This window comes from Passer domesticus, chromosome 6 (genome assembly GCF_036417665.1).
Source record: "Passer domesticus isolate bPasDom1 chromosome 6, bPasDom1.hap1, whole genome shotgun sequence".
Taxonomy (NCBI): domain Eukaryota; kingdom Metazoa; phylum Chordata; class Aves; order Passeriformes; family Passeridae; genus Passer; species Passer domesticus.
Genome location: NC_087479.1, coordinates 36,134,729 through 36,160,381, shown reverse-complemented (window position 1 = coordinate 36,160,381; position 25,653 = coordinate 36,134,729). Strand labels below are relative to the sequence as shown.

The window sequence follows — 25,653 nt, the reverse complement described above, 5'->3', positions numbered from 1 at the left end:
AATACGTCATTGATATAGCAAATATATCCATACCAAATTTTGTCTTTCGCAAACACATTCCATTTATGAATACTACTAATAATAAGAGGAACAAGAGAGAAAGAAGTGTATAAGAAAAAAAAGGAGGAAAAAGTTAACAACACTCTCAATTCACTTTTCACCTGCAGACCAAGCACCAAATGAGATTTCTCGCCACTATGACAATTCCCTTATCATTGCAGAGGTTTATTGTGTACACTAATTCAGTAGTTGTTGCTTCCATGACAATTTTTGATCTACCTTCTAAGCACAGTTCTCTTGGAACTCTGAAGTCTTTTGAAACTAACAGCTTGCACAAGGCAGTATTCTAAAAAGCAGCCATACTTTAACTGCACTGATTGACAAGCTGATCTTTTAGCGCAAAAGTGATTGCCTAAATTTCAAGACTATTTTTAGATCTATACATTAATCTAATCAGTGAAAAGGAATATTAATATTTATGAACATTAAACAAAAAATTATGAAGGAACAGACACTACCAGTAGCATGAAATAAAACCTGTACCTGGTCCAGCATTCCAGTTAGAAGGACTAGTAAAATACTTTGTTATGCATAGCAAAAATCTGTCAGGCACAAGATGACAATACCCGCTGCCTGTTCAAGCAGCTAGAAAAAGCAGGCTTTTAAAAGTAAATATTTAAAATGCTGGGGGCATACTGATTTCAAGCAGGTGCCATTCAACATAAATACCAAATGCAAAAGGCAGCTTTCCTTTAAGGCACAGTACAAATTAAACAGAGATTAGCAGAACAGCATCTCAGAAAATGTTTATTCTGATATTGTCTAACTAATTGAGGAAAGATATGACATTTGAAAAGGATAAATATGCACAAGTTCTTTGATAAGTAGGCAGAATACTTAAAATTTCTTTGAAAAGCAAAGTTCAAAGGATTCTTGAACTAACATTTTCATATAAGGGCTCTTTCAAAATTTTGGCTCCATTTTTCCTTTTTATTATTTTGGTTTAAAATTACCACTTTTCTAATGCACTGAAAATAAGATCCAACTAGAGCACAGAACACCTAGGCATTATTTTTAGTAAAAAAACCATGAAGACAAGGCAATCTATTTCAGCCTCAAACATATATATTCCAGAAAGAAGAGGCTTCAAAAATAAATATTAGAAATTAACGTATTTCTTCTTCCCTGCCTTAAATCAATTTTTTTAGGAGTATGAATTCTAACTTCAAGGAGTTAAAATGGAAACCTACTTTATTTGTTTTGTCACATTCGTAATAGTTTTCGTAGAGAATCTAAGCTGTAGAAATTACTGTATAGAACTCAAATACAAAATATCTGTTTTCTGATGCATCTGTCAGCTCCTTTATATAACATGGCTAAAAAAACCAAACCATACAACCAAACTTTAATATCCAATCTGCTCTAGATATCAGTAATCACACTAAAAGAAGGAAGTTAGGTTTCTAAAGTTTGGGTTTTTTTCCCTTGGCACAACGTGGGTAACATTCAAGACTGTCTAACATTGTCCTAACAAAACATCAACATTGACCTGAAGACAGAAAAGAACTTTTTGATCTCTTCAGTCATTTAACTTTGGCCCCTGAGCCAAAGCAGGGTGCCAATTCATGCCAAAATATGCTTTAATGATGCAGGTGTTTGCCCACTTGGAATGAGACTCAAAACCAGCCAGACTACTGAAGCTTGGTCTAGAGCACAACCTACCTCGATTCCAGCAGCCACCCAGGGCTACCAGCTGAGCTGAACCCCAGCAAACTGGGACCACCAGAGAAGGACAAGTAACCACCAGCACCATCTGTTACTGATTCAGCTGCTGGACAGCTAAAACTAAAGTCTTCTTCAGGGTAAACAACACACAGACCCAAGTTGCTCAACTTCTTGGAAAAAACTGCAGGTCACTTTTAAATCACAGGCACCTCCAAAAGCACAGAGCACAGCTGCAGCTCATGGGAGTGAGCACCTGAAGGCAATCTGCTGCCCAAGGAGACAACTGGAGTCAAATCAGGGCCTGTAGATCTCTCCAACATGCTGCAGGTATCTCAGTTGTACATCCCTACCAAGTGGACACTCCAGCCTCAATAAACTGCAAAATTAGCAGGATACTACTACAAGCAGGTTCAACAAGCAAAATGGTCAGGAATTCTGGAACTAATTTTCAACTCTTTGAGGCACACAATCTAATCACGGTGTCATGTTCCAAATTTTTTGGTGAAACCTCCATTTAGTAGATAGCAACATACAATTAATACTAGAGGAAGCAAAAATTTAGTACCACACAGTAAACCAAAACAATGTGCAAAATACTTATTTTGGGGAAAAAGTTATTCTTCCTATAAAAATAGCAAAATCATCTTTGCAGAGTTACTTATAAAATTCAATTTCAAAATCTCACAGAATATTAAGTTCTGACTATTTATTTGACAGATCATTTTTATTTTGTTTTGAGAGAAACAAAGAAAATGCTTTTGTTCTTTCTTTGATCCTTAACATCCATCCTGTGGTCTCCTACATTTGAAGGAACACAACATCCATTAAATATCTTACCAAGCACCAGGCTGCACTTCAAAACACACAACTACAGTGAATATTTACAAAGAAATAATCCATTAATGGAAGAATGCGGTATGCAGGGTGTGGAAAACAACATAACTGCTTTTTTTAAAATTCTCTTACAGTGTATTCACACTTACCTAATTTTCCAATTATCCTCAATTTTAAGACCCACTATACACAGTCTAATTCTGCAGTGAAGGAATGTTTAAAAAAAATTCAGGTGATTCTATCCGTATTTACCACTCAGCATCCCTCAAACACTTTCCCTCACACACCAAATTCAACCTGTGTATCCCTAACTTCTCTACTGCTGTGACATCTAGGAGACACTGAAACAGTCACATGTTATCAGGAATATCCACTGCTTTCTCCTGGAGCCACATACCTCTCACAGCTGCAATACCATACTGGACTAGAGCAACCACACGTTGTGCACTTTATGCGGACTCGAGCAAACATAACAGACACCTTGACAATCAGACCTGCACTAAAAAAAGCCACAAACATTACCAATAAATATAAATAAACATGAAAGCTGACAGGGAAGAAAAAAACCACTGCGCTACCAGATGCCACAACAATGTGAAAGCACTTCAGTAAATATACAGGGATGCAAACAGGACCTGGGCCATGCTCCAGTTACCTGCTGCAACAACTCCATTCCTTGGACACTGACACAAGTGTACAGTAAACACTGTTCTGCCAATATGCTGGACTGTTCTAAATACAGCAGCTTCGACCGTGTGCATTTCAGGGCTTAGTGACACCAAAGGATTTGATGGCTTACCTAAAACTAAGTTTTAAACAAATTTAACTTAACAGAGTAAAATTATATGGACATGTCATCTGGTCTACGCAGTTCAATTCAGTTTAGAAGACACTGCAACGCCAAAAAAGCGGCCTGACTCAGATTTCACTAATTTCAAGAAATAACCTGCACACGAATATGAACATCCCCTCCATATTCCTACTTGATTACAACACATTTTGGATAGGAGGACTCCTCATATACATTTTCTCGACTAGGTAAAAGCATTGAATGACACAAAAGATCTGAAACACCTTAAAATGCACAAGTGCCTGTATCACTCTTTACATTACACAACTGAAATTTGGAATTTGCCTGTCTTAATGAAAATATCCTAGTAAGATAAACTTTTCCCTTCTTGTAGACCACTACACCACTTACATCTCAGCTTTTTTTAGGAGTTCTGACTGACGGCAAAAGAAAGAACCTTTTCAAAAATCCCTTTTCTTCACAAATGTTACACATACAGAGAAGCTACACATACATGAAAATATGAAGATTCAGTGTAAATTTTAAATCCTCGAAATAGCTTAATATCAAAGCCCTGCTCCAGGTAGCAGACACAAAAGCAGGCAGGAGTCAAACTGGAATTTGTTTAGAATACAAATGGACAGCCAACCAAGGGCTGGATCCAGCCTGCAAAGCAGGCTTTTGTCAGGCCACCAGCAATGCCTGCTAGCCAACTACTGGACAAGCCAAGTCCAGCCCATCAGCCAGCCAAGTAAACTGTGGATGCTGCTGGGAAAGGAAAGAAAGTAAACTACTGTCTGGTAGACAGGGTTAACTACTTAATTAGCATTAAATTCAGCCCACTCTCCTCCAGGGCAGCTCAGGAAGCAATACAGCCACTACAGAGAGGCAGAAGCACAAACAGGACCTGAATTCCAACTAATGCAGTGAAACACCAAGTTAAGTATTTTCAACCACAGTCATCCAACCTGAAGTGCTGCAGATAAGTGCAGAGAAGACACCACTGACTTGGGCTGGGTGCAGAAGAGTTTATTACCCGAGTCATCACCATCCAGTCCAGAATCAGGCTGGCTCCTGCAGAATCATTCAGGTAATCCTACATCATGCACCCAGCACTCTGGAAGGGTTTGCAGCCAGATGAGGTGCTGCACTGCAGCCAATGGCACTCAAAGCCAGAAACTAACAGAGAAGCCAGAGTCTGTCTGACTGCTCGGACATTGAGACAGAATACAACAAGTTCAGTGAGGTCAAAGCTCACCCTATTTAACCAGTTCTTTCCACAAAGAAAGAACTCACAACTCTCCAATTCTAGCACCACAGCGACTTTCAGGACAGCCCTGCACAGTGAAAACACAAGTCAGGCAGGATATATTCTACCTACTTAGTACCATCTTTAGGACAGCAATAAATTGGGTGTACTGCTTCCAGACTACAGCTGTCTCTAGCATCACTATAGCCAGGTTTGCTATCTGACATCACAAATGCTGTCAGACACAACCTAAGTACATATCTCAGGCTCTTCTTCTCCCTTTTTATAACATACCCTCAGCCCCTACTCCCTGTCAAAATCCCCACAGTTTGCTTGGATGTATGGCAGGCAACATGGTCTAGATGGCCAACTACCTTCCTTGAAATAATGATAATTCTGGTCCAGACACTTTCAATTGGCTGAAATCACATAAAAATTAAGACAACTTAGTGCACCAGCATCACCTTTGAGCAGCTAAGGGTCTCTTCAACAACTCTGTCCTATTTTTTCACAATACCACTATTACCAGCTGTATGGATTGCTTGGGCTAACTCAACCTCTAATGTCCCTAATTAATGAAAGGTTGATTGCATTGCTTTGCTGCTGATTGCCACTATTACCCTTAGTACCACTGACTTTAGGCACAGCTCACAGGCTTAAGAAATCGCTTGTCTTGGGCTGCACTTTTTGACACTATGCAATCAAATCACGTTTCTCCTAGTCTAAAATCAAGTTGTTCCTGATTTTAAAAAAAGCCACACATAGGCCTGCTTCAGTTACAGAAATATACAGCACTTAAGAATGAAGTCTGTGACTAAAGAGCCATTTCTAATGATTTGCAGATACTTAAAATTCTGAGAAGAGTACAAGGAATAATGGTTGTTGGCTTAGTGCTGCCACATGCAAGACAAGTTCCATGAGTAAACAGCTTTCTACTTTTATTAGTGGTGTGTAGCATCATGTAAAAAGTAGCAATTCTACAGTCTTGCCAGCACCCAGCTTTTAAACACCAGCAATCAACAGCTTCAAAACTATACTATGTGAGCAGACTGTTACAGAAAATAGAACATAAAATGTAAAGTGCCTCATACACATCCATCTGCCTTCCTTCCTTAAGTTGTCAGCCTTTAGGTTTTAAACTCCTCTAGATAAAGTGTTTCAGACATAGTAATCACTACACAAATTTGTGGAGGAAATCACAGAAGGCACTTACATGGTACCACTAGACAGGGTCAACACCAAATTGTGTTCAATAACAAAATGCTAAATCCCTAGACAATTATTTTGCAGAACGAAAAAAGAAACAATAGTTATGTTCAACAAACAACTGTTTCCTATGTTCTTTCTAAATTATACTATTTGCTGCTCCAAACTGCAGAACAGTAATTTGTTACGCAGCCTTTTTTGTTCCACAGTAGAGTCACCTTTAAGAAAGGTAAAGGACTCTGGTTAAAGATGCAATATGCACTCCAACGTTTAAAGGACCGTCTCTGAAGCTTTCCAAAGTTTGATGTCACTCAATTCCGTCATTAAGTGTCAACTGAAGACCCGGGACAGGGGCTGAGAGAGGCTGCGGGGAACTGAGACAAACCGCTTCCCCGCGGGCCCGTGACAGCGGCTGGCCGGGCCCGGGGCAGGGCTGGCTCCCCGCTCCCGGGGCAGAGGCGGCGAGCCGCGGAGCCGCAGCGAGCGCAGGCCCCCGGAGCGGGAGCGCAGCCGCGCCCGCCGCCGGCGCGGGGCACCGGGCCGCCCGCCGCGGCCCCAACGCCCAGGCCCGCCCCGGCTGCGGCCGCCGCCTCCCGCTGGCCGCGGCGGGTGCAGAGCGGCGCGTCCCGGCCCTTTACTGCGCCGCACGGCAGCCGCGGACAGCCAGCCCCGCTCGGCCGAGCGGCGGGGCGGCAGCGCGGGCAGGGCACGGGCTGTCCCCGAGGCGGGCAAAGGGAACCGCGGCGCGGCGCCGGTCTGCAGCCTCACCATAGCTCGCTCCGGGGCCTGCGCGGGGGCCCGGCCGCCCGCCGCTCCCGCCGCGGGACCTCTGTCGGCTCCGTCCGCCATTTTGAGAGCGAGGGACGCGGCCGGCGGCGCCGTCACGGCCCGGAAGGAGCCGGCGCCGTCACCGGGCGCTGCGCCCGCAGCACAGGGCCCGCCCCGCGCGCAGCCGCCGCCGCGCGCCGCCTCGGCAGCGCCGCCTGCGGGAGGCCGCAGCAAGGCCCGGCCGCGGCTCTCGGGACGGCCGGCACGCGGGGCTCGTGCTGATCCTGTGCGCCGAGCTGCGGGGATGGAGCTCCTGTGCAGGCTCCTAAACCCGACCGTCTGCGTGTGCGCTTCGCGCCCTGCATTACGGAGGCACGGAGTCACAGAATCAATTAGGCTGGAAAAGTCGTCTGAGATCATCGAGTCCAAGCTACGACCGAACACCACCTCATCATCCAGCCCGTGGCACTGGGTGTCACGTCCAGTCTTTCCTTAACCATCTCCAGGACATTGACTCCACCTCCCTGGACAGCCCACTCCAATGTTTAATCACCCTTTCGGTGAAGAAATTCCTCCTAATATCTAATGTAAGCCTCCCGCGATGCAGGGGACATGTCCCCTCATCCCATTGCTAGCAAGATAATGGCACAAGTAACTTCATCTACACAGGTGCAAAGTCACACCACTTCTGTGTGGCTCCCACGCCGGCTAAGCAAATGGTGAAATTTTATTAACTTGGCAACAGTGGCTTTAGTTACATGCCTAAAGACCAAAAGATCTCCAAGATCAAGCTTTTTCCTCCACAGCTCCTTCCAACAGCATATCATTACTGTTCTGGGTGCTTAGTAGATTTGGCAGATTAGGGCATTTAGGATCTTGATTGATATATGACAAACACAGCCTATGCATTGCTGGAAGTTTTCCAGATTGTTGCAGTCCAGTTGCACAATCCCCTGTGTTTGCACCTTCCTAAGGCTGTCCTAATAAACAAATAGCCATAGCATTGCATCTTGGGGTCCATACCGAATGCCTGATATCTTGGATATTGGGAAGACTGTCTCATCCCACTGCAGTCTTCCAGTTCCAAGCCTCCAAGCAGCTTTTCCACTTTCTTCAGTTATCAGTATGAATGGGATAAAGTTTACAGGTGATCTTTTCAGGTATATTAAATGAATTTTTTTTTGCAATGCACCCAGCCACAGGTACTCTCAAAGTTCTTCTATCTTCTCTTATATCTGAATGTAGCTCCTCTGCCATAGCTACTGGTCATCTTCTTATTAAGAAGTCCTGCAGACTTTTTTATATTACTGAAATCTGTCACTTAAAAACAGCATCACTGAGACAGGTTTAAGTATGAGGTGTAAAAAACACAAAGTGAATTTTGCCATGAGACAATTAACAATTTCATCTCGTTCTGTCTGTCTGTATTGCTGTACCCAGTCCTTTTCAATAGCACAGCTGCCCGCTAACCAGAAGTGTTGTTTGCACAACAACCAAGTTTGGATTGTAATTACTGGAGTCCTCCACCTGTTTTGGCATCAACACTAGCAATGGTATAATCCAGCTTCCAATGTAGTCGAGCAAGAGAAGCAAGGCAGAATTCCAGGACAGCAACAAACCCAGTCAAGCAGCAGGAGGGCTCCCTGCAGCCCAGTCAAGCAGCTTGCCTGGCCACCTCTTTCACCTAACTAGCAGTGTGGGTTTGCTTTACTGTGGGAGTTCTAGAAGTTATGCTAATGTAAATCAACTGCTTTGATTGAACAAGACTTACTGTTAGACTTATTTTTAAAAATTATTATTAAAAAAAACAATTGGAAACTGCATGCGCTGAGAGATAGCAAAGAAAGTGTCAGCAAACCTCTTAAAAAAACAAGTTGGCACCATTGCCCAGGCAGAAATGGCACAAGCCACCAAGATCTCCATGGATACTACAGTAATAAAAGAAAGAAGAACAAAACAGGGATTCAGATCAATTTTAATACAGACAAAATGCTTGACAGCCTTGCTAGAGCTAAAAGAAAGTGGTAGTGCTTCAGGAAGAAAGTGAGCAAGCCCCAGTTCTCAAGATTACTCCTGAAGATTAACAGGATTGCTGATTCATGTTTATTTAGAAACTTTTTTCAGGGTGTTTTTGGGAGGGGAAGAATACATAAGCAAGATGAAAGGCAGCTGAAAAAAACCAAAGCAAACATACATGAAGTCCTGCAAAAGAGTAACTAAATTATGAAGAACATCAAATAAGATGTATCTTTTATTAATGCAGTCTAATTGATCTGAAAAATGTTTTTTCTTGATCAATAAATGCTAATAATTATAAATACTAAAAAATAAATATTTGTCCTATGACAAATTATATGAGAAAATATAATTACAATTAAACAATATTGAATTAGAAACTTCTAATACCTGAAATTGTTTGAGAATATTATGTTAAATAACAAAGAGTGATGTGAAGTGAGAGCAGCTTTTTCACCTAAACTCATACTTAAGATGGAAAGAAAAAATTTCAACAGTAAATGGGCAGCAATTAATAAACTGAGTTGATAGCAAAGAATAACTTAGCAATTATGAAACTGTGCAGTTGCTGTAGAAAGGTTTTCAATGGTGTGTGCACATATATATGAAACATATTCAAAATACCATACTATATATAAAACATATTCAAAAATTCTGTCAGGAGCAAAATAGGTCAACTGCCTAGATTTCCGAGATGGTAGAATTACAATACCGTCAGGAGAAAAAGCGAAAGTTTACATGCTGTATTTGTAAGGAAGCAAGACGAGACACGGATCTCTTCGTACGCCTGGGTTTCGTTCTGCTTTAACCTAGGCACTTCCAGGCGCCCCTGCGGCCCGAGGGGAAAGCGGGACCGTTCAGGGCCCAGGCAGCGGGGGGAGAGCCGGATAAAACCTCCATCACAAGGGGAGCGCCCCACCCCCGGCCCCGCTGGCATCGGGCCTCCGCGCCCATCGGCGGCCGGGGAGGTGGACGCGGAAGTGCCGGGGCTGGCGGCGCAGGGCTCGCCCGGGGCGGGCGCGGTGGCGGCGCGGCGCGGGATGCTGGGGCTGGCGGCGGGGCTGCTGGCGGCGGCCGCCGTGGCGCTGCTGCTGGACTGGTACGGGCCGCCGGGGGCGCCGCCGGCCCCCGGGCAGCGCCGCCGCTGGGCCCCGCAGCCCGCGCCCGGCGCGGCCGCCGCCAGCCTGCTCTGGGTCGTGCAGGTGAGCGGGGCCGGGCGCGCGAGGGGCGGCCGGGCGCGGGCACGGCGGAGGCGGCAGCCAAGCCCAGGCTACAGGCGTCTGGGCAGGCTGCGCGGAAGGTCGCGCTGAGGAACATGTTCAGTGCCGGCAGCTCGATGTGCAGCTGCAGGGCAAGGGGCAGGCTGAGCTCCGGGGGGCGGGAGCCCGAGGCGAAAGGCCGGGACCTGTGAAATCCTTGACACAGCGAAGAGCACAGGCACGGGGACCTGTGGCTCGGCCAGGAGAGCGACACTCAGAGACGGCAGGAGCCCATGACCCCCAGACTTGCTTGCTCTCAGACTGTGAGGGTATAAAAGCCCAGGGATTCCTTTCTTTGGGGCACCTTCTTAGAGGTACCCAAGTCAAACTGTTATTTTGTTAATTACTGCACCAAGACTAAATTATTTTAATCGTCCCGAAGACTGAGACCCTACTGTGGGAAGCCTGGAAAGCTGCTCTGGCTGTGAGTGCGTCAGGTGTAGCTGTGAAGGGGCCTCGCTCGCGGGTGGTGTGTGGCTGCCAGAGCGGCTCCTGGATGGTTGCACAGAGACGTTTCCTTATCACACAGACAGATGTGTGTAGTGGAAGCAGGTAATTAAAAATCACCTAATTATTACACTACCCTATATAGTGCATCAGTACCTGATGCGGTATTATCTAATATCCTGCACAGAAATGCAGGCTCTGCATGTCCCTTTCCCCATCCAAAATCTCAGAAAAGTTGTGTGGCTGAGAAAATAGCTAAATAGCTTTACTGATTTATAGGGGTAGAAGGTACTATGCCAGTATTCAGAAGGTTAAATATACACAGCTTTGTTTCCACGTTAAACATAAAATCCAAGTTGACCTGGCATAGTCCTGGAAGCAAATTGTCACGTCTTAGGGCTTCTGTGGCTGCTTCTGTGACTCTTCTCCCCAGAGCATTCCCAAAGCACTGAGTGTAGAACTAGCCACAAAAGTGTTTACATATTTGTAGTTAATCTGTGGCTGAGATGTCCCAGGGACTGCTGTGCATTTCCTTCTAACAAATAGCTGCTTTTACTGTTTTGTTTTCATTCTCAATCTCAAGAACACTTTGCCTGACTTTATTAGCTGCAGGCAGTGCTCTTAGTGGACAAACTGGCATATATAAGTCTTTGGTTCTCTCTAATTGGTGGTGTAATTTTTTTTCAGTAATTTTTCCTTAAGTGTCTTAAGGCTTATTTTTACTGCAGAGTACAAGTATCAAGAGATACACTTGAAATAACATAAGGAAAGCCCCTGTCCTGAGCTGCTGTCTTGTGAAGAGTCAGATACAGCAGCATATAGCAGCTGCAGAGCTATACTGACAAGCAGCATGCACAGGCCATGTTTCTCTTGCTGTGTTCTCTCTGGTTGTGTCACATCAAGTGGAGTTCTCCCAAGGATAAGTCACAGCACAGCTAATTTGAGACTTGGCTTTACTTTCAAGTGGTTATGTTCTCTTTCAGATGTGCCCTTTAACAGCTGCTTTATCATTGACCTAACTTGGAAACTAATTGAGCACCAAATCCAGCCTTGTGCCTGGTGATATTATGGGAAACAGGCTTCGGGCTCCCTGGTGGATCCATAGGTCTAGCCTAGGTCACTGAATAGAGCTCAAGATAGTCAGTTCTGCCCCCAGCAGTTCCTGCCTCGTTCTTCTTCCCAGACACAGGACTATCTCTTCTTAAAGGAACTAAATCACAGTCTTTCTACTTTAGTCTTCTAGTAATGGCTCATCCACTTTTATTGTAGCAGAATTTCCTTTCTTACTCACTGCCAAATAGACACTCTAGCTCAGTATTTGACAAGCATATAATTATTTCTCCTGTTTCTGGAAGCTGAAAGCATTCTACTGTTGCTCTAGACCTTGTAATTCTCCCTCGTTAACGCCTGCCTCTCCTGAACCACATCTTTGCTAGATAAGGAATGTTGATGATTTCTCCTCACTCCTAAATCTCTTTCAACCCATTTTAATGAAAGTAACTGCCTATGATGCAATGAGAGGCCAAGTATCCACATCAGTCAGAGGGAGGGGGGAAAGCAGCAAATGGGCTTTCACCTACATTTTGGCAAGTAAATAAGAGCATTACAAGCTTTTCATCTTGCCCACTGTCTTTTTAGTGGGATATAATCTGAAATTAATTTAAAATTTAAAAAAAAAAAGGAAGAAGCTCTACTTCTGAGATCTTCAAATGTCATGGCTGTTAGTGATGAGAGAAACTTAGTCCCAGCTCTCAGAAGTCCCGGGACACTGTAACTCTTAGAAATGACAAGTTGAACCTTTTTAAAAATCTTAAACCCATGGGGAAGGAGAGTGGGGAGGTCACTGTAGGAAATCAGGCTCCCGAGCCACTCTCTGCTGTAGGGTTCGAAATTTACATTTGCTGTAGTTACTGGTAGAACATGAGTAAGGTTTTTTGTAAGACTTTTTCCCTCAAGAATGGAAACTAGAAGTTTTGATTTTCTCTGTTTGATTGCTGAAATAAATTAATTGCAAATCCACAGGCTGAAAAGAAGCAAAACCAGTTGTATCCTTGTCAATGATTAAATGAGGTTTGATGTACTGAGGTAGTTTTGCTGTGCTCTTTGCTTCACACTAGTTTGAATGCATCAAAGAAAGTGAAGTTAAAGTTATATTTAAAAGTGTTTGCCTTTTTTAGCATGCAATTCTGATCTAGGCAAAAATTCCACGTAATTCCAAATGGGGAGTTTTCCTAATCAGAATTTAAAAACTGTATTCAGGTAATATTTTCTTCATATACAGATGATTGAATAAGTAGAAGTAAATAATTTTTCTCCAAGATATTTTATCTAGATTTTTCAAAAACTACAAACTTTACAAGAACATGTTTATTAATCTGAATGTAGAAGTTAATGTTTTTCTTTCCAAGTGATATTGTCAGGTGAGCATTTGTTTACTGCTTTTTGAGCATCAAATACCATTTGTTCGAACCAAGGAGGACAATTAATTAATTGATTGACTGAAGTAGAATGGAAAGTGGAATTGAAACCATTCACACAAGGGTTTGGTTTTTTTGTACAGTACTGAAAAGCTACAATGTAAAAAAATAGAAAAATCTTACTTTTCTTATTCTCCCCAAACTGCTCTTCTGATGTGAGGGCTTTGACTGACTCAGAAATTAACATCATCTTCTACAGTTATATACAAGTCATATCATCCTTTCTTAGGCAATCTTTGCCTTCTTGAAGGCACATGGAATGGGATCTAAACACACTTGTTTGATCCATTAAAATGCTTGGATAGAATGTTAAAAATTCTTCCACTCAGCTACTGGAAATGTCACACCAGATACAAAATAAATTTTCAGTACATTTCAAGTTCTAGGTAGCTTTAACCTATTGCTTTGCAGAACTAGTTTGTAGTCTTACTTGCAGCAAAACCACTGCATTGCACAGAAACTCCCAGAATTTGAAAGGCAAAGGTCACTTGCAGTCATCACAATTTACTGTGGATACCTAAGTTTTTCCTCATACTTTTGTCTGCTCTTAGTTTTAAGGAAATTTTCTTGATGTAAATGTGATTTTAGGGGTTAGAGTTGCAATATCATTTGCTTGTTCTACTTTCCTTCTCCCCTGGTCACCCACTTCTGTTTCTCCCTGTATCCCTTAGACTGACATGAGTCACTGTGACTGCTCTTACATTGCATTCTTGTGCATGCTTGGCTTTGCAGAAGAACCTGGCTAGCAATAACCCTCTACTTGGGGCAGTGTTTCACTCTTCTGTTTTGCAGGTGTCAGATATTCATATCAGCAAATTTCGGGATCCCAAACGAGCTCCTGACTTCGAAAAATTCTGTTCTGAAACAATTGATGTAATTCAGCCAGCACTTGTTCTAGCAACAGGTAAGCAGTGGAAAAGTGTGAATTTCCTGTTGAGTGCGCTGTCAAAGGAACAGCAAATAGGCAAAATTCTAGGATCTCAAGGCAGAACTTTAAACATATCTTAAGCAATGGAAATTGAATTGCAGCTGAAGGAAGACTGCTAGAAGCTGAAAAGAATAATTTCTCAACAAGGGCATTATTATTATTTTCTTCAGCGTTCAGTTTCTTCAGGGAGTTTAGTGTGTTCTATGTAACAGACACAATCACACAAGATAGCTAATGTTTTCCCAATAGGTGTTGCTGCATCTTAGCCCTTGCTAGCAGCTGCCTTTCTTCATGTCCTGGTCATGATTCTACATTCTTTGTGTTTGAAATTACAGAAGGGAGCAATGTCTGTGGTTAGCCACTAGGATGCAGTTCCTCTCTCAGAACCATCCCTGCTCATTTGTATGAAATTCACCTGTGAATTAATGTAAGATTTTATTGCTGGTTTCCATTGAACATATCATACCAAGAGAGGTGAAATAAGGCTTACCACTTCATTTGACAGCTTGCTATTGAAATAGATTAAGTTTTGACAAAAAAAATCGAAATGACTTTGAGCCGTTACTGTATGCAAGGCTTTGTAATCTTAATGCTAGACCTGGAGTTTTGTTTCTACAGAGTTATTACCTAATTGGTGAAAGTGCTGCAGTGATATTGTAAAGAGATGTCTAATGAGGCTGCTGAATCTGCTTTAGAAGGTGTTTACCCTGATGTTGTGGACCAGATACAGAAACTGCAGATTGCACCCAGGCCTGCAGCCACTTAGACTTGGAGGCAGGGATGGCATGCTTGTCTAGTTACAGTATTTTTATAAACTGTGTAGGCCTCTAGTGATATCTCACCTTTGTACACTATCAGGTGATCTGACAGATGCTAAGACAAGAGATAAACTGGGATCTGAGCAGGTAGAAGACGAGTGGAAAACTTATCAGTCAATCCTGAAGAGATCAAGGGTCATGGAAAAAACCAAGTGGATAGACATCAAAGGGAATCATGGTAAGAAGGAAATGAAACTTTTCTGTCTTTCCTGTGACTGCAGATCACAGAATATAAAGGTAAAATGTTAGTACTCACTAGTGTGTTAGTATTCATGAATCAGGAGAAAGGCTTGCCATCCACATGTCTGCTGAGGGACACACTTTGTTTACAAGCTCTTAGTAGAGTGAGTTTTAGTACCAGAGGAGTAAGAGTCTTTTACCTGGCAAGTGGTTGAACATGACTTCAGATATTAGTTTCCACATCATTATTTTATATACCACATTATTTAATGGAAGGGCAAACTGTAATCTTACCATACTGAAGAAATGGTTTCAATTTACTTTTTATAGACTTCCACCTCACAGGTTTAAGTTTAAAAGGTGTCACATATCCAGCAGCTAAAGGAAATTTGGTTTCTTTTGAATAGAAGGGAGTCATGGGAGTTTAGATCCATCAGCTGTTGCCAAACTGTAAGCATTCAAACACAAGCTGACAATCGTATAAACAGACTATACAGGAAGCTGCCCTGGGGGGAAAAAAGTGCAAGCTTTGTCATATATACTCATTTTCCTGTTAGGCTTCTGTTAGCAGCATTAATGGAGAAGTGGAACTGTTGCAGTACAGACTTTGCCAAGCTGATGTCTGTTCTACACATGCTATTCTCTAGATGAGATGCCACGGCTACTTCATTTTACATGAATGAGTTAAGTCTTACTTACAGAGCATGCAACCAGTCCATAAAAGCTCTTGAAAAGTTCTGTGGTCAAAATGGAGACAGATTTCATTTTTGGCTGCTAAATAACAATTTACATTCCCACAATGCCTTTATCTTTGAATTGAAACTTGAATGAGAAAACTATTGCTATTTAACTGCAATGAGTATATAATGTCTCCTCTGCTCAGTTAGTCTGCTTGTCAGTCATGCATTTTTTGAAAAGTAGCTCTTCAGCACCTGCTGAGACTGCTTTATCTCAACATTACCCAGTTAGATACAGGGCCAAGGATCAATAAGTTTCCTTATTTCCTTTTTTACTCCCTTACAGATTCATTCAACATTCCACGCCTGGATAGTGGTCAGAATTATTACAGGTACTTTTATTTATCATACAGATGCAGCTATATTCAAGGTCAAATTCACTAAACAATATTCTGTTTTCAGTTATCACATATATGCTTTTTCACTGACTTTCCTATAGCCCAGGATCATATCTACTATTCCCTCTGTCTTTTTGCATTGTCAGTTAGTAGAGCAGAATTGATTGAGAAAATAGAGAATTCTTTGTGCAGATCTCTTATCTCTTACCCTTTTGTGTTTTGTAATTGAGTGTGTTGTATCTGTCAATGTCTACAAAATTTTCAGTCACACTCTAGGAGAGAGAAGATGGAAGAGTGAAATGGAGTTGTTTTTTCAATATATAAAAATACAAATATATTTTATAATATTAAAATGATAAAAATTGTTTGCAGAAACAAAAATAGATGCTAGGAAAAACAGTTATTCAGCACCACATTCTGGTGTTCATTATGCATTAAAATTAAAGAGTGCAGTGGGTTGTATTGAAATAAAATATTTTTACACAAAAACATAGGTTCCTATTGTATGTTCACAGCATTAGCAGAGGATGAATCAACTGTTACACATTAGTAACACATTGTTTAGTCTCAAAGTGGGAGAAAGGAAGGAATTTTGTTGAAGCTGATGATATTCATAAAGATAATGCTAACTTAAAAATATTTTGAAAGGGTTTTTATGGCATTAGAAGTATTGAAAACTTGTTTTTAATATATTGGCTTATATTCTATTCAGGTCAACCTTTCTGGCAATTTTATAGTTCTGACTGGTGGAGGAACAGGGATATGAACTGATTTCTGGATGGCTGTGCTCAAATTATACTCATCATCTGAACTCAGGAATGTTTTAGCTTCCGCAAATCATGCAGGGAGTAAAACAAAACTAAAACAAATTTAAAAAATCTGAATGCACACAAAATGCCCACCCCAAAAGAAAAAAAAAAAAAAAAACAAAACCAAACCTAAACTTAATGAATTTTAGTGATTCTCAGATTAACTCATAATAATTTTATTTACAGATTTTAATCCTTAACAGAGCAATTTAAGTGGTACTGTTAGTTGAAATGTCATGTCTTTGCCAGTGGAAGATATGTACAATTCCTATCTATCATAAAGTATCAAAAGCACTTCAGTTTTATAAGTCAGAAATAGTGAAATTACCTGTTGTCAATGGAAAGAGAGAAAGTAATGTATGTTTGTCATGGCTACAAGCTTTCCTAACAGCAGTATTTCCATCTTATTTTGTTAGGAAATACTCTGCCTGGCATAAAGATGGCTCTTTCCATTACATCCACACTACCTCTTTTGGGAACTATTCATTCATCTGCGTGGATGCCACACTCAGCCCAGGCCCTAAGAGACCCTATAATTTTTTTGGGATTTTAAACATGGTATTGTATGTCCTTGCATTTCATTTTGCTGGCTGTTTTATTTCTGCAGTGGCTTGTTTGGAGGTTTGGGGTTTTTTAATATAGAAAAATTGTTTGAAAGTTTTGTGTTCAGCTATAAGGGCGTTTACATTTTTAAGTTATAATGCCTGTGAGACATTTATTTAACAAAACAGATGTGTCACCTGCCTGTTTCAGAATCAAATGGCAGAGCTGTCTTTGATGGCAACAGAAAGTCTACACAGCAACCATACTATCTGGTTTGGCCACTACCCCACTTCAACTATCATCTCCCCATCCCCTGGAATACGAACACTAATGAGGTAAGATCTTCTTATCCTGTATGTTTTCAGCATGAAGTACATTTCTTGCCTGTCTTCACATGCTCATCTCTCACTTTTAAATTTTCTGCAGTGATATTTCCTTCCCACCCAAATAATCACAATTCTTATTAGTTCTGCCACAGCCTATTTATGTGGACATCTCCATACAATGGGTGGGCTGATGCCAGTCTTGCACAGTCAACACCGTGGTGGCACTCTGGAACTTGAATTGGGAGACTGGATGGATAATAGGAGGTAAGAAAAGCCCATATGAGGAAATTATTATATGAAACCTGCCTGCTGTGCAGGCAGGTTTCATATAATAATTTCCCTTTTATGGTTTCATATAATTATTTCCCTAATAATTCCCTTTTATGTTTTGTGGTGAATTTGAAAGAAGCATGAGATCAGCCTGATTGGTTATTATTATTAGTGCTTTTGAAAAAATGCCTTGTGTGTACATTTGGGATTTTTCCCCATACCAACAGTATGATAATAAATTAAATAATTTTTTTATTAATTCTTGATATTTAAAAACTAAAAAGGGGACATCTAAATATGTGTTTAGTATTCAAATTTAGACAAATAAATTGTCGTAAAATTCAGCATCACTGCTTCAAAATACACATGCTCTGCCGTAGCTGTTAGAATTCTTGACACAGAAATAGTCCACCTGACAAGTGTTACCTTACTTGTATATCAAAAAGCATCTGATGCTATGTGTAGTGTATAGTAGTATATTAGCTTTTATTCTGCAGTATTCCAAAGAAAGATACTGGTATGAATAAAGAGGAAGAGCATGCTGTTGTCATTGTCCTGAACTAGAGTACCTACACAGACACTGTGGAAATGTACATTATATTTGAGTTCTTTAATGTAAGGTTCATCTCTCTGATTAATGTGAAAAATTCAATAGATCTTCACAATTGGAACTTTGAGTACTGCTTCCATGATTTATAATAAAATTAACCTCATCAGAGGTAAGCAACTGTAGAGTTAATATAGCAGAGTTGGAAAATATAAGATCAACTACAGAAGAGAATAAATGGAAAATAAAGCCAGATTCTTTAGGAACTTGAGAAGCATGGAAATCAACTGTTCACACAGCAGTTTTTCTTAACAATTTTTTTCCTTTCATTATAGATACAGGATCCTCGCATTTGATCATGACCTCCTCAGCTTCGCAGATCTTAACTTTGAAGAGTGGCCTGTAGTTCTCATCACCAATCCCAAATCCTTCCTTTACAGCAGTTCTACTCACGAACCACTAGTCAAAATTCTTTATTCCACTCATATCAGGTACCCTGTAATGTCTTAATTTCACAATATTTAATTATATACACAACACCTTTTTTTTTTTTAAATGTGTGTCCACTGATCTCAGAATTCATTTTTCTCTGGAAGATTGTTTTAGAGAGCTTGCTTTGTATCATATCTGTGATAAAAAGATTGTGTAGTAGTAATTCATGTTTGTTTTATTTATGCAGTTATTTCCCCTAAATGAACTTTATGTAACCAAAGCTGACTTTAGAGAGAGGGAGCGTGGCAATTTTTTCTGAAGCTGTCTGCCAGTCTTTGGTTATGTGTCTATGTGTGCTGGAGGATGCATCCCACTTGTGTTAGCAAATGTTTTGAAGCGAAAGTTCTAAAATTATTTCTGGCAGGGTCTTAAAACTTCTGCCACCTTTCTGTCTGTTCCACAGCCAGTTTTCTATCCTGTTCTTCTGTGTAGTGCCAGACAGAACTACGTTTTTTTTTAACTGTAGGAAAGACCTATCATATTACCATTAGCCTACAGATATTTCACTGTTTTTATTTCTAAATCTACAAGGCAGCTTAACCATTAGGGACTTTTTCTTAAGGAAGTAATGACATACCTGCAAGTCCAGTAACAAATCTGTTTCTTCTGCTCTTTATTTACTCCTTAGAATTCTGGCATTCTCTCCTTCTGTCATTATCTCTGTCAAAGTCTACATAGATGGAGTTCACCTGGGAAATGCACATCAGGTGTCTGGTCCTCTCTATGTGCTGAAGTGGAGCCCACAAAACTACAGTGAAGGGTTCCATCACATAGATGTAACTGTCCAGGTAAGGTACCTGTTGGCATTCTTTGTATTAATTTTTTTTTCTTGTCTGGTTTCTCTATCACCCTCCTGCTTCACATAACTAGGAACAAATTACATGACAACAGACTTGCTTTCATATTTGTCTGATTACAAAACCCAGAGGATTTACTAAAGGAATAAATATTGACTGCTAAGCACCAAAATATTCATTAAGCTGCTAGGATAAAGAAAGAAATATTATTTTTCATAAGAAGTAAAATAAGGCATGACAGAAGTGCGAACTTGAATTGAAATTGGCCAGAGATGTCAAAAATTACAAGAAAGGGTTTTAAAGGTGTATAAACAACAAGCAGAAACAGAAGGAAAATACTGGCCAGGTGTTAAACAGCAGAGGTGAATTAGTCACCAGCAGCTCTGAAAAGGCAGAGGTTCTCAACACTTTCTTCACCTCTGTCTGTACTAGCAGTGTTGGGCCTCAGGCTTTGGGAACAAGGATCAAGGTTGATGCAAACAGAGACCCACTGTAAATGAAGGAAAAGTTGGAGTAAGACCTGGCACAGGAGCTTGATCCTACAGATTAATGGGCGTGACTGTTTCCACTCCAGAGTGTTAAGAGACCTGGTTGACATCTTTGTGAGACCACTCTCCATAGTCTTGGAGAGGTTGTGTAGATCAAGGGGCATCCCAGAAGACTGGCAGAAGGCTAATGACTCTCCTGTTTATAAGAAGGGCTTAAGGGAGGTCCAGGAAATTACAGGCCCATTAGTCTTATTTCAGTCCCTGGGAGAATTAGGCAATAAATCCTTGTGGGGGGCTTTCTCAAGTGAGATGAAGCACATGACTGGGAAGAGCCAACACAGATTAACCAAGGGCAGATTGTGGGCCAAGAAGAATATTATGAGGTTCATAAAGGAAATGTGTAGGGACTTGCACTCAGGAAAACATAATCCAGGAGTGCAGCACAGGCTGTGATCTGCCTGGCTGGGGAGCAGCTCTGTGAAAAGGGACTTCAGTGTCCTGGTGGACCACAAGCTCAGTGTGAATGAACAGTGTGGGGTGCAGAAGAGAAAATCTACTGGATGCCAGGGTGCATCCACAAAGGCATCACCAGCCAAGACAAGTCACTATCCTGCTCTACTGAGTGCTATCCAGGCCAGATCTGGAACACCGTGCTGAAACTGTTGAATAAATGACAATAAGCAAATGTTTGTTTATCTATATGGGTTTATGGCAATACACCAGAAATAAAGCACAACAAAATTTCAAAATATTTTAATATGGGCTATTACCTAGAATTGAACTTCCAGAAAACAATTGTGAGAGGGGGCAGTAAACAGTTACAGTCTTCCGTAAGTTGGTGAATCTCTGACAGGCTCTTCTTCATATGTAGCACTTTCAGATTATGATTTTATAATCATCAATTTACGTGAAACTGCAGAATTGTAAGTAATCCTTTGTAGGTAGAATTTAATACAGCAGTATGCCAGAGAAGCACACATCAATTGTGTCTTTCTAGAAAAGATGCAGTGATAATTAGGAACTTTAACTAGACAGTTTTTTGTACCACTGCTATGTAATTGCTCTCATTTTATGTCAACCTAGGATGCGTCAGGAAGAATTGGCACACGGGGCCATTTATTTGGTATGGAAGAAAACCTCTCTCTTAGATTTGACTTTTGGTCATCTGTTATTCTTCTCACTGACCACTATGTTCTAGTAAGTACTTTCAGCAAAACAGCTGTTACTGCATGTTGGTTTCCCAATCTACAGTAGGCATTTTCGTAATTCCTGAAGGAATTTGTAGACTTTAATGCAGTTTACTTTTTCCAGATATGACTCTTGGAATTCCAAAACATTTAAAGTTTCTCAAGTTGCACACTTCAACCACAAATGTGCAACAATGGTTTATACAAACAGTTGACATCCTGGATTTAGTCCCAATTATCCATTTTTGGTCATAAGTGTACACGCATTTTGTACAAACAAGAAATGGAAAAAGAGCTACTGGAGAGAGTAGAAAAAGGAAACATTAAACTGAAGAAAAATTCACTGTGAACTGTTGAAATATGTTTTCTGGAAAGAATGCTGCAAATATTCTCACTGTCAGCTGCTGACATTATAACTAGCGTGAAGGGCAGTGAAGGGCAAAATCCCCATTGACTTTAGTAAGTTTCAGGTCATATCCAGATGTGTTACAGCTCAGTACATGAAAAGAAGGATGTCATGTCTTAGTAGTCTGGGTGCATTTCTAGAACTACATAAGAAAGTCCACATGACTGTAATTATTATCTTAGTTTTGTTAATCAGTCACATTCTACACCATGTCTTGAACTGCATTTTTCCTCAGAACAGTGCTCAGACAATGTATTGCCTTGCAAGTGTAACTACACTTTTTCAATGGATGTGTTTACAAACTCTCTTTTTTAAAGATTCAGGTTTATTGCTTTCAGACATTCAGCAGAATTCAAGTCAGTACAATACAAATCCTAGAACTTAGAAACTCTTAAGTTTCCTTTTTTACTCTTCAGTTTAATGATACCAACAAGCTTTGAATATGTGTTTCAAATAGAATCTTGGTACCATTCTATCAGTATCCATAAGGCATGCTCCAAGGCTGCAATTATTCCAGGGCTGGCTTATAGTCAAAACTGTTTTTTCAGGCTCGAGTGCTCTTTGGACTGACTGTGCTGATTCAGATTACCTTGCTTGTTGTTTTCCGACACCTCCAAAAGCCAGCACTCAAAGGTATCAACTAATGTTTGCCTGTGGTTTTTAGTAGTTCTGTTTTCTCCTAAACTTTTTACTGTTGACCTGTGTGCTAACAATATGTAAGTAACTGTGCTCTTAATCACTACATGCATTTTACATTTGCTTCTGTGGGGTTTGATTGGTATCTCAGAAGCTGCTGTTTCACTTTCAAGGGAACCTGGAAAACCTCCAATATATCAAGAAAGTAAACTAGAAACTTGAGCAGGTGTCTTTGTTTAAACAAAAAATTAAGTTGATTGAAGTCCAAGGTTTCATTTTAATTTTCTCACTGAAGAATCCAATACATAGGGAAAGGAATGCTTTGTTTGTATTTTCTATATGTGTGCTTGTTTCACTACAATTGTCAAATTCTCTCTCGCGTAAGTGGAGAAACAGATTTCCTTTTGCAAAGACAGTATTTGTTAACTTTTGCAAAGAACGTGAACAGGATTGGGTCTTTCACAAAATAATATTAAGGCCACTTGTGTCATAACTTGATATTTTGTTTATGATCCATTTAGTAAATGAAAATTATTTCTATTAAGCTCATGACGTTTATCCTTTAAACAATCATTTGAACCACACCTTACTAATGAGGTTTTTCTGGAAGCCACCTCCCTTCCTATTCATGTCAGTGTTTGTCCCTTCCTTTATACTCCTAATTGTGTAGCATCCTGAGGTAACTACAGCAACTGCTTGCATAGAAAAGAAACAGATTTTCAGTTGCCTTTGTGGAACTCAGTAGCTAAATATTAAAAAAAACTGACTGTGTGGTCAGCTAGGTCCATGTAAATGTTTGACAACTTAGTGAACAAGTTTGTTAGAGCTGTTGATTTCCAAAGGTGAAGCTTGCCCTCTAGGGGTTAATCCTTTGTGAGAAGACCACATAATATGTGTAAGTCTACAAGCTAACTTTTTAGGAAGGCATGATCTGTGAATTGTCTGCTTCAGTTAGAAAGCTACTACTATTTTTTTCTGCTAACACCACACACTTGTCAGAATAATGTCATTTTAATGCCTAGCCTTAATTTTGAGTTGCTATCAGATCTCACTAAAGTAGATTTAATCAAAGGAAATCCAATTAATCTAGTCCATGCTGACCCACCTTTCTGGGTTTGCAGAGTTACTGTTTTGATTCTCTTACTTTTAATTTAATACATACTTTCTCCATGTTTTTCATTCTAGCTAACTTCATTTTCTGGGTATAGAATGGTCGTTCAGTATTATTTACATACAGTAAGTGTATTCCTTTAGAATGGCAGGTTCCTCTGCTGTTTTTAATATAGATTTTTATATTTATTGGTTCTTTACTTTCACTTATCACAGTAATAGTAATGCATCCTCTGCATTTTTCTGTAGACATACCAAATATTATTTCATACTCCTTATTTAAAAGAATGAGTAAATAGCGTGCAGATTTGTTTCAGAAAGACCAGTATTATACATACATATATATCTGGGGAGATGTTGCAAACTGAATTAAGTGTATTTTTCTTTAATGTTGTCTCTGTTTAGAAAAGCCGGGATTACTTACTCTGACTTCATATTCTCTTCATGTCTTCAGTAAAACAAACACCTTCTATTACTCAATTCTGGTTTTGAATTTATACACCATTCTGGGTAAGTAGCATAGAGTATCGGAGGACATAAATTAGTATTTTGAAATTACACATTAGATCCTGATGAAAATTAAGAATTATGACATCTTGGAGAATGGGGAAAATCTACTTAAGTTACAAAATCTATGTGGAACTTTAAAAGTTAATGTCCAAAGAGACTAAAGGTTTATTTCTAAGAGCCTAACTTAGAAGCCCTGAATTAATTAAACACTTAGATTGTTAAATTACTCTGAAAGCAAAGTGAATATTTTAAAATTCCGTTTGGTTTTCACTTATTTTTTGATTGTTAGCATCAGAGCTAACAATCTGAGCTTGCTCTCCTCTGATAACATGTTACTGAAATAGCTATTTTCTTGTTAGTCTGTGTAGTATGCACAACACCGAGTAACCTGCCTATTTTAATTTCTGTGCTGAGCCAGGCTGGAATTGTTTGTGACCACATTTTTCATATATCTTACTGTAATTCTGGGAAAAAGCTACCCTTTTCACCTCTCTCATAAGGAAGATACATTATATGTGGTGTTGAAAATTGTCACAGAGATGAAACTAATTCAAAAGCATTTTCATTGCATGCCACAGCCCCCTGTCATACTGTGGTATTTTCACACCATACTGCTGTTTGCTGAATATGAAAACATGAGGCTGATTACTCTGGACAAGGAATAGGGAAGTCTCAGGGTACAAAGGGCCATGTGGGAAAGGGCTGTGTCTCTGTTGTGTTTCCTGACGGTGATGTTTGGTTTCCTCTCTTGCAGGACCGTGGTTTGTAGGTGAACTGATAGATGGCCAGATGGGGGCCTGTTTTTCCTTTGGGGTGTTTGTTGGTGGCTCCTTCTTACAGGGTAGTATGACATTTGTCGTTGGGATTTTACAGGTGAGTATTTATAAACTAAAGGCTAAAAAACAGTGTTGTTTTTTTTTTTTCTCAGGGGCTTTTTTCCATTATTTTAAAAATATTTTTATAAAGAAAGAAGTCTTGGAAGTAGAGTGATTAGTGACCATGCCTGACTACAAGAAGTCTTTCTTACCTTTCTGCAGATTTAAAGAAAGGAAGGAGGTTGTGCATTATTTTCACAAACTTCTCTTTTTCCGTAATAAAATGATGTTGCTTTGGATTCCCTGGATATCTGTATTAGAGGCTGTCTCTACAGATTTCTAACTCTAAATTTTCTATACATTTTCTGGGTTTGCCCTTGGCTCACACAATGTAATTAAGCAAAAAACTGAGTGGCCAGGGCAGCCCTTGCAGCCTTAATAACCCTTCAGATCAGTAGGTGTCACTCTCTAAGCACACATGAGTCCAGTTTTCCCAGGAGCTGTTTCCCCATTAATGTGAAAGACAAAGTGTCATTCCTTGGCATTTAAGACAGAGGACCAAACCAGCATTGCCTCCTTCTTCATGGTGTCTCCCTTGTACCCGTGTGACACCACAGTGGGCTGGGTCAGAGTTAAGCTGACATACATACAGTCCGTCTGGTTTTGCCATGTTAGTTTTTTGCCAAGTCCGGCTCCCTGAATCAGTTCCAGGAAATGCCAACTGTGTGTTAGTGCCTCTGACTGCAAGGGAATGGGCAGGAATGCTTGGCCTGGGACTCAGGCCCAGGCAGCCGAGCTTTATCAGCTGCAAAGTCGTGGAGGTGCATTCTGAGATTCCATCTCTGGGAATTGTACTCAGCCCTTAGAATGGGACAGCTTTATCTGTGCATGTTTTTAAGCCTTCATAGATGTTACCCAGAAGCCTTGGCTTGCTCATTGTCTTAT

The 25,653-nt window shown here is 40.5% G+C and overlaps 2 protein-coding genes across 8 annotated transcripts in view; one reads left to right on the top strand and one right to left on the bottom strand.

Annotated features, from left to right (window-relative positions):
* The window catches only part of UBR1 (ubiquitin protein ligase E3 component n-recognin 1), a 60,492-nt gene extending 53,609 nt beyond the window's left edge, over positions 1 to 6,883 (bottom strand). For 2 of the 5 annotated variants that reach the window (XM_064424514.1, XM_064424515.1), the window contains exon 1: positions 6,573 to 6,883. In XM_064424514.1, coding sequence (XP_064280584.1) covers positions 6,573 to 6,653 — 81 coding nt within the window. In that variant the 5' untranslated portion in view covers positions 6,654 to 6,883. Of the gene's footprint in view, positions 1 to 1,722; positions 1,867 to 6,022; positions 6,181 to 6,572 lie in introns of those variants that run through there. The other 3 variants (XM_064424513.1, XM_064424516.1, XM_064424517.1) reach the window with 3 other exon arrangements.
* A 2,156-nt stretch (positions 6,884 to 9,039) lies between these two features.
* TMEM62 (transmembrane protein 62) overlaps positions 9,040 to 25,653 on the top strand; it is a 27,758-nt gene continuing 11,144 nt past the window's right edge. The window contains exons 1-13 of one of the 3 annotated variants that reach the window (XM_064424529.1): positions 9,040 to 9,790; positions 13,564 to 13,675; positions 14,558 to 14,695; positions 15,721 to 15,766; positions 16,998 to 17,139; positions 17,335 to 17,459; positions 17,592 to 17,714; positions 18,603 to 18,758; positions 19,388 to 19,547; positions 21,128 to 21,241; positions 22,186 to 22,270; positions 23,789 to 23,893; positions 24,648 to 24,766. In XM_064424529.1, coding sequence (XP_064280599.1) covers positions 9,629 to 9,790; positions 13,564 to 13,675; positions 14,558 to 14,695; positions 15,721 to 15,766; positions 16,998 to 17,139; positions 17,335 to 17,459; positions 17,592 to 17,714; positions 18,603 to 18,758; positions 19,388 to 19,547; positions 21,128 to 21,241; positions 22,186 to 22,270; positions 23,789 to 23,893; positions 24,648 to 24,766 — 1,587 coding nt within the window. In that variant the 5' untranslated portion in view covers positions 9,040 to 9,628. Of the gene's footprint in view, positions 9,791 to 9,924; positions 10,400 to 13,563; positions 13,676 to 14,557; positions 14,696 to 15,720; positions 15,767 to 16,997; positions 17,140 to 17,334; positions 17,460 to 17,591; positions 17,715 to 18,602; positions 18,759 to 19,387; positions 19,548 to 21,127; positions 21,242 to 22,185; positions 22,271 to 23,788; positions 23,894 to 24,647; positions 24,767 to 25,653 lie in introns of those variants that run through there. The other 2 variants (XM_064424530.1, XM_064424532.1) reach the window with 2 other exon arrangements.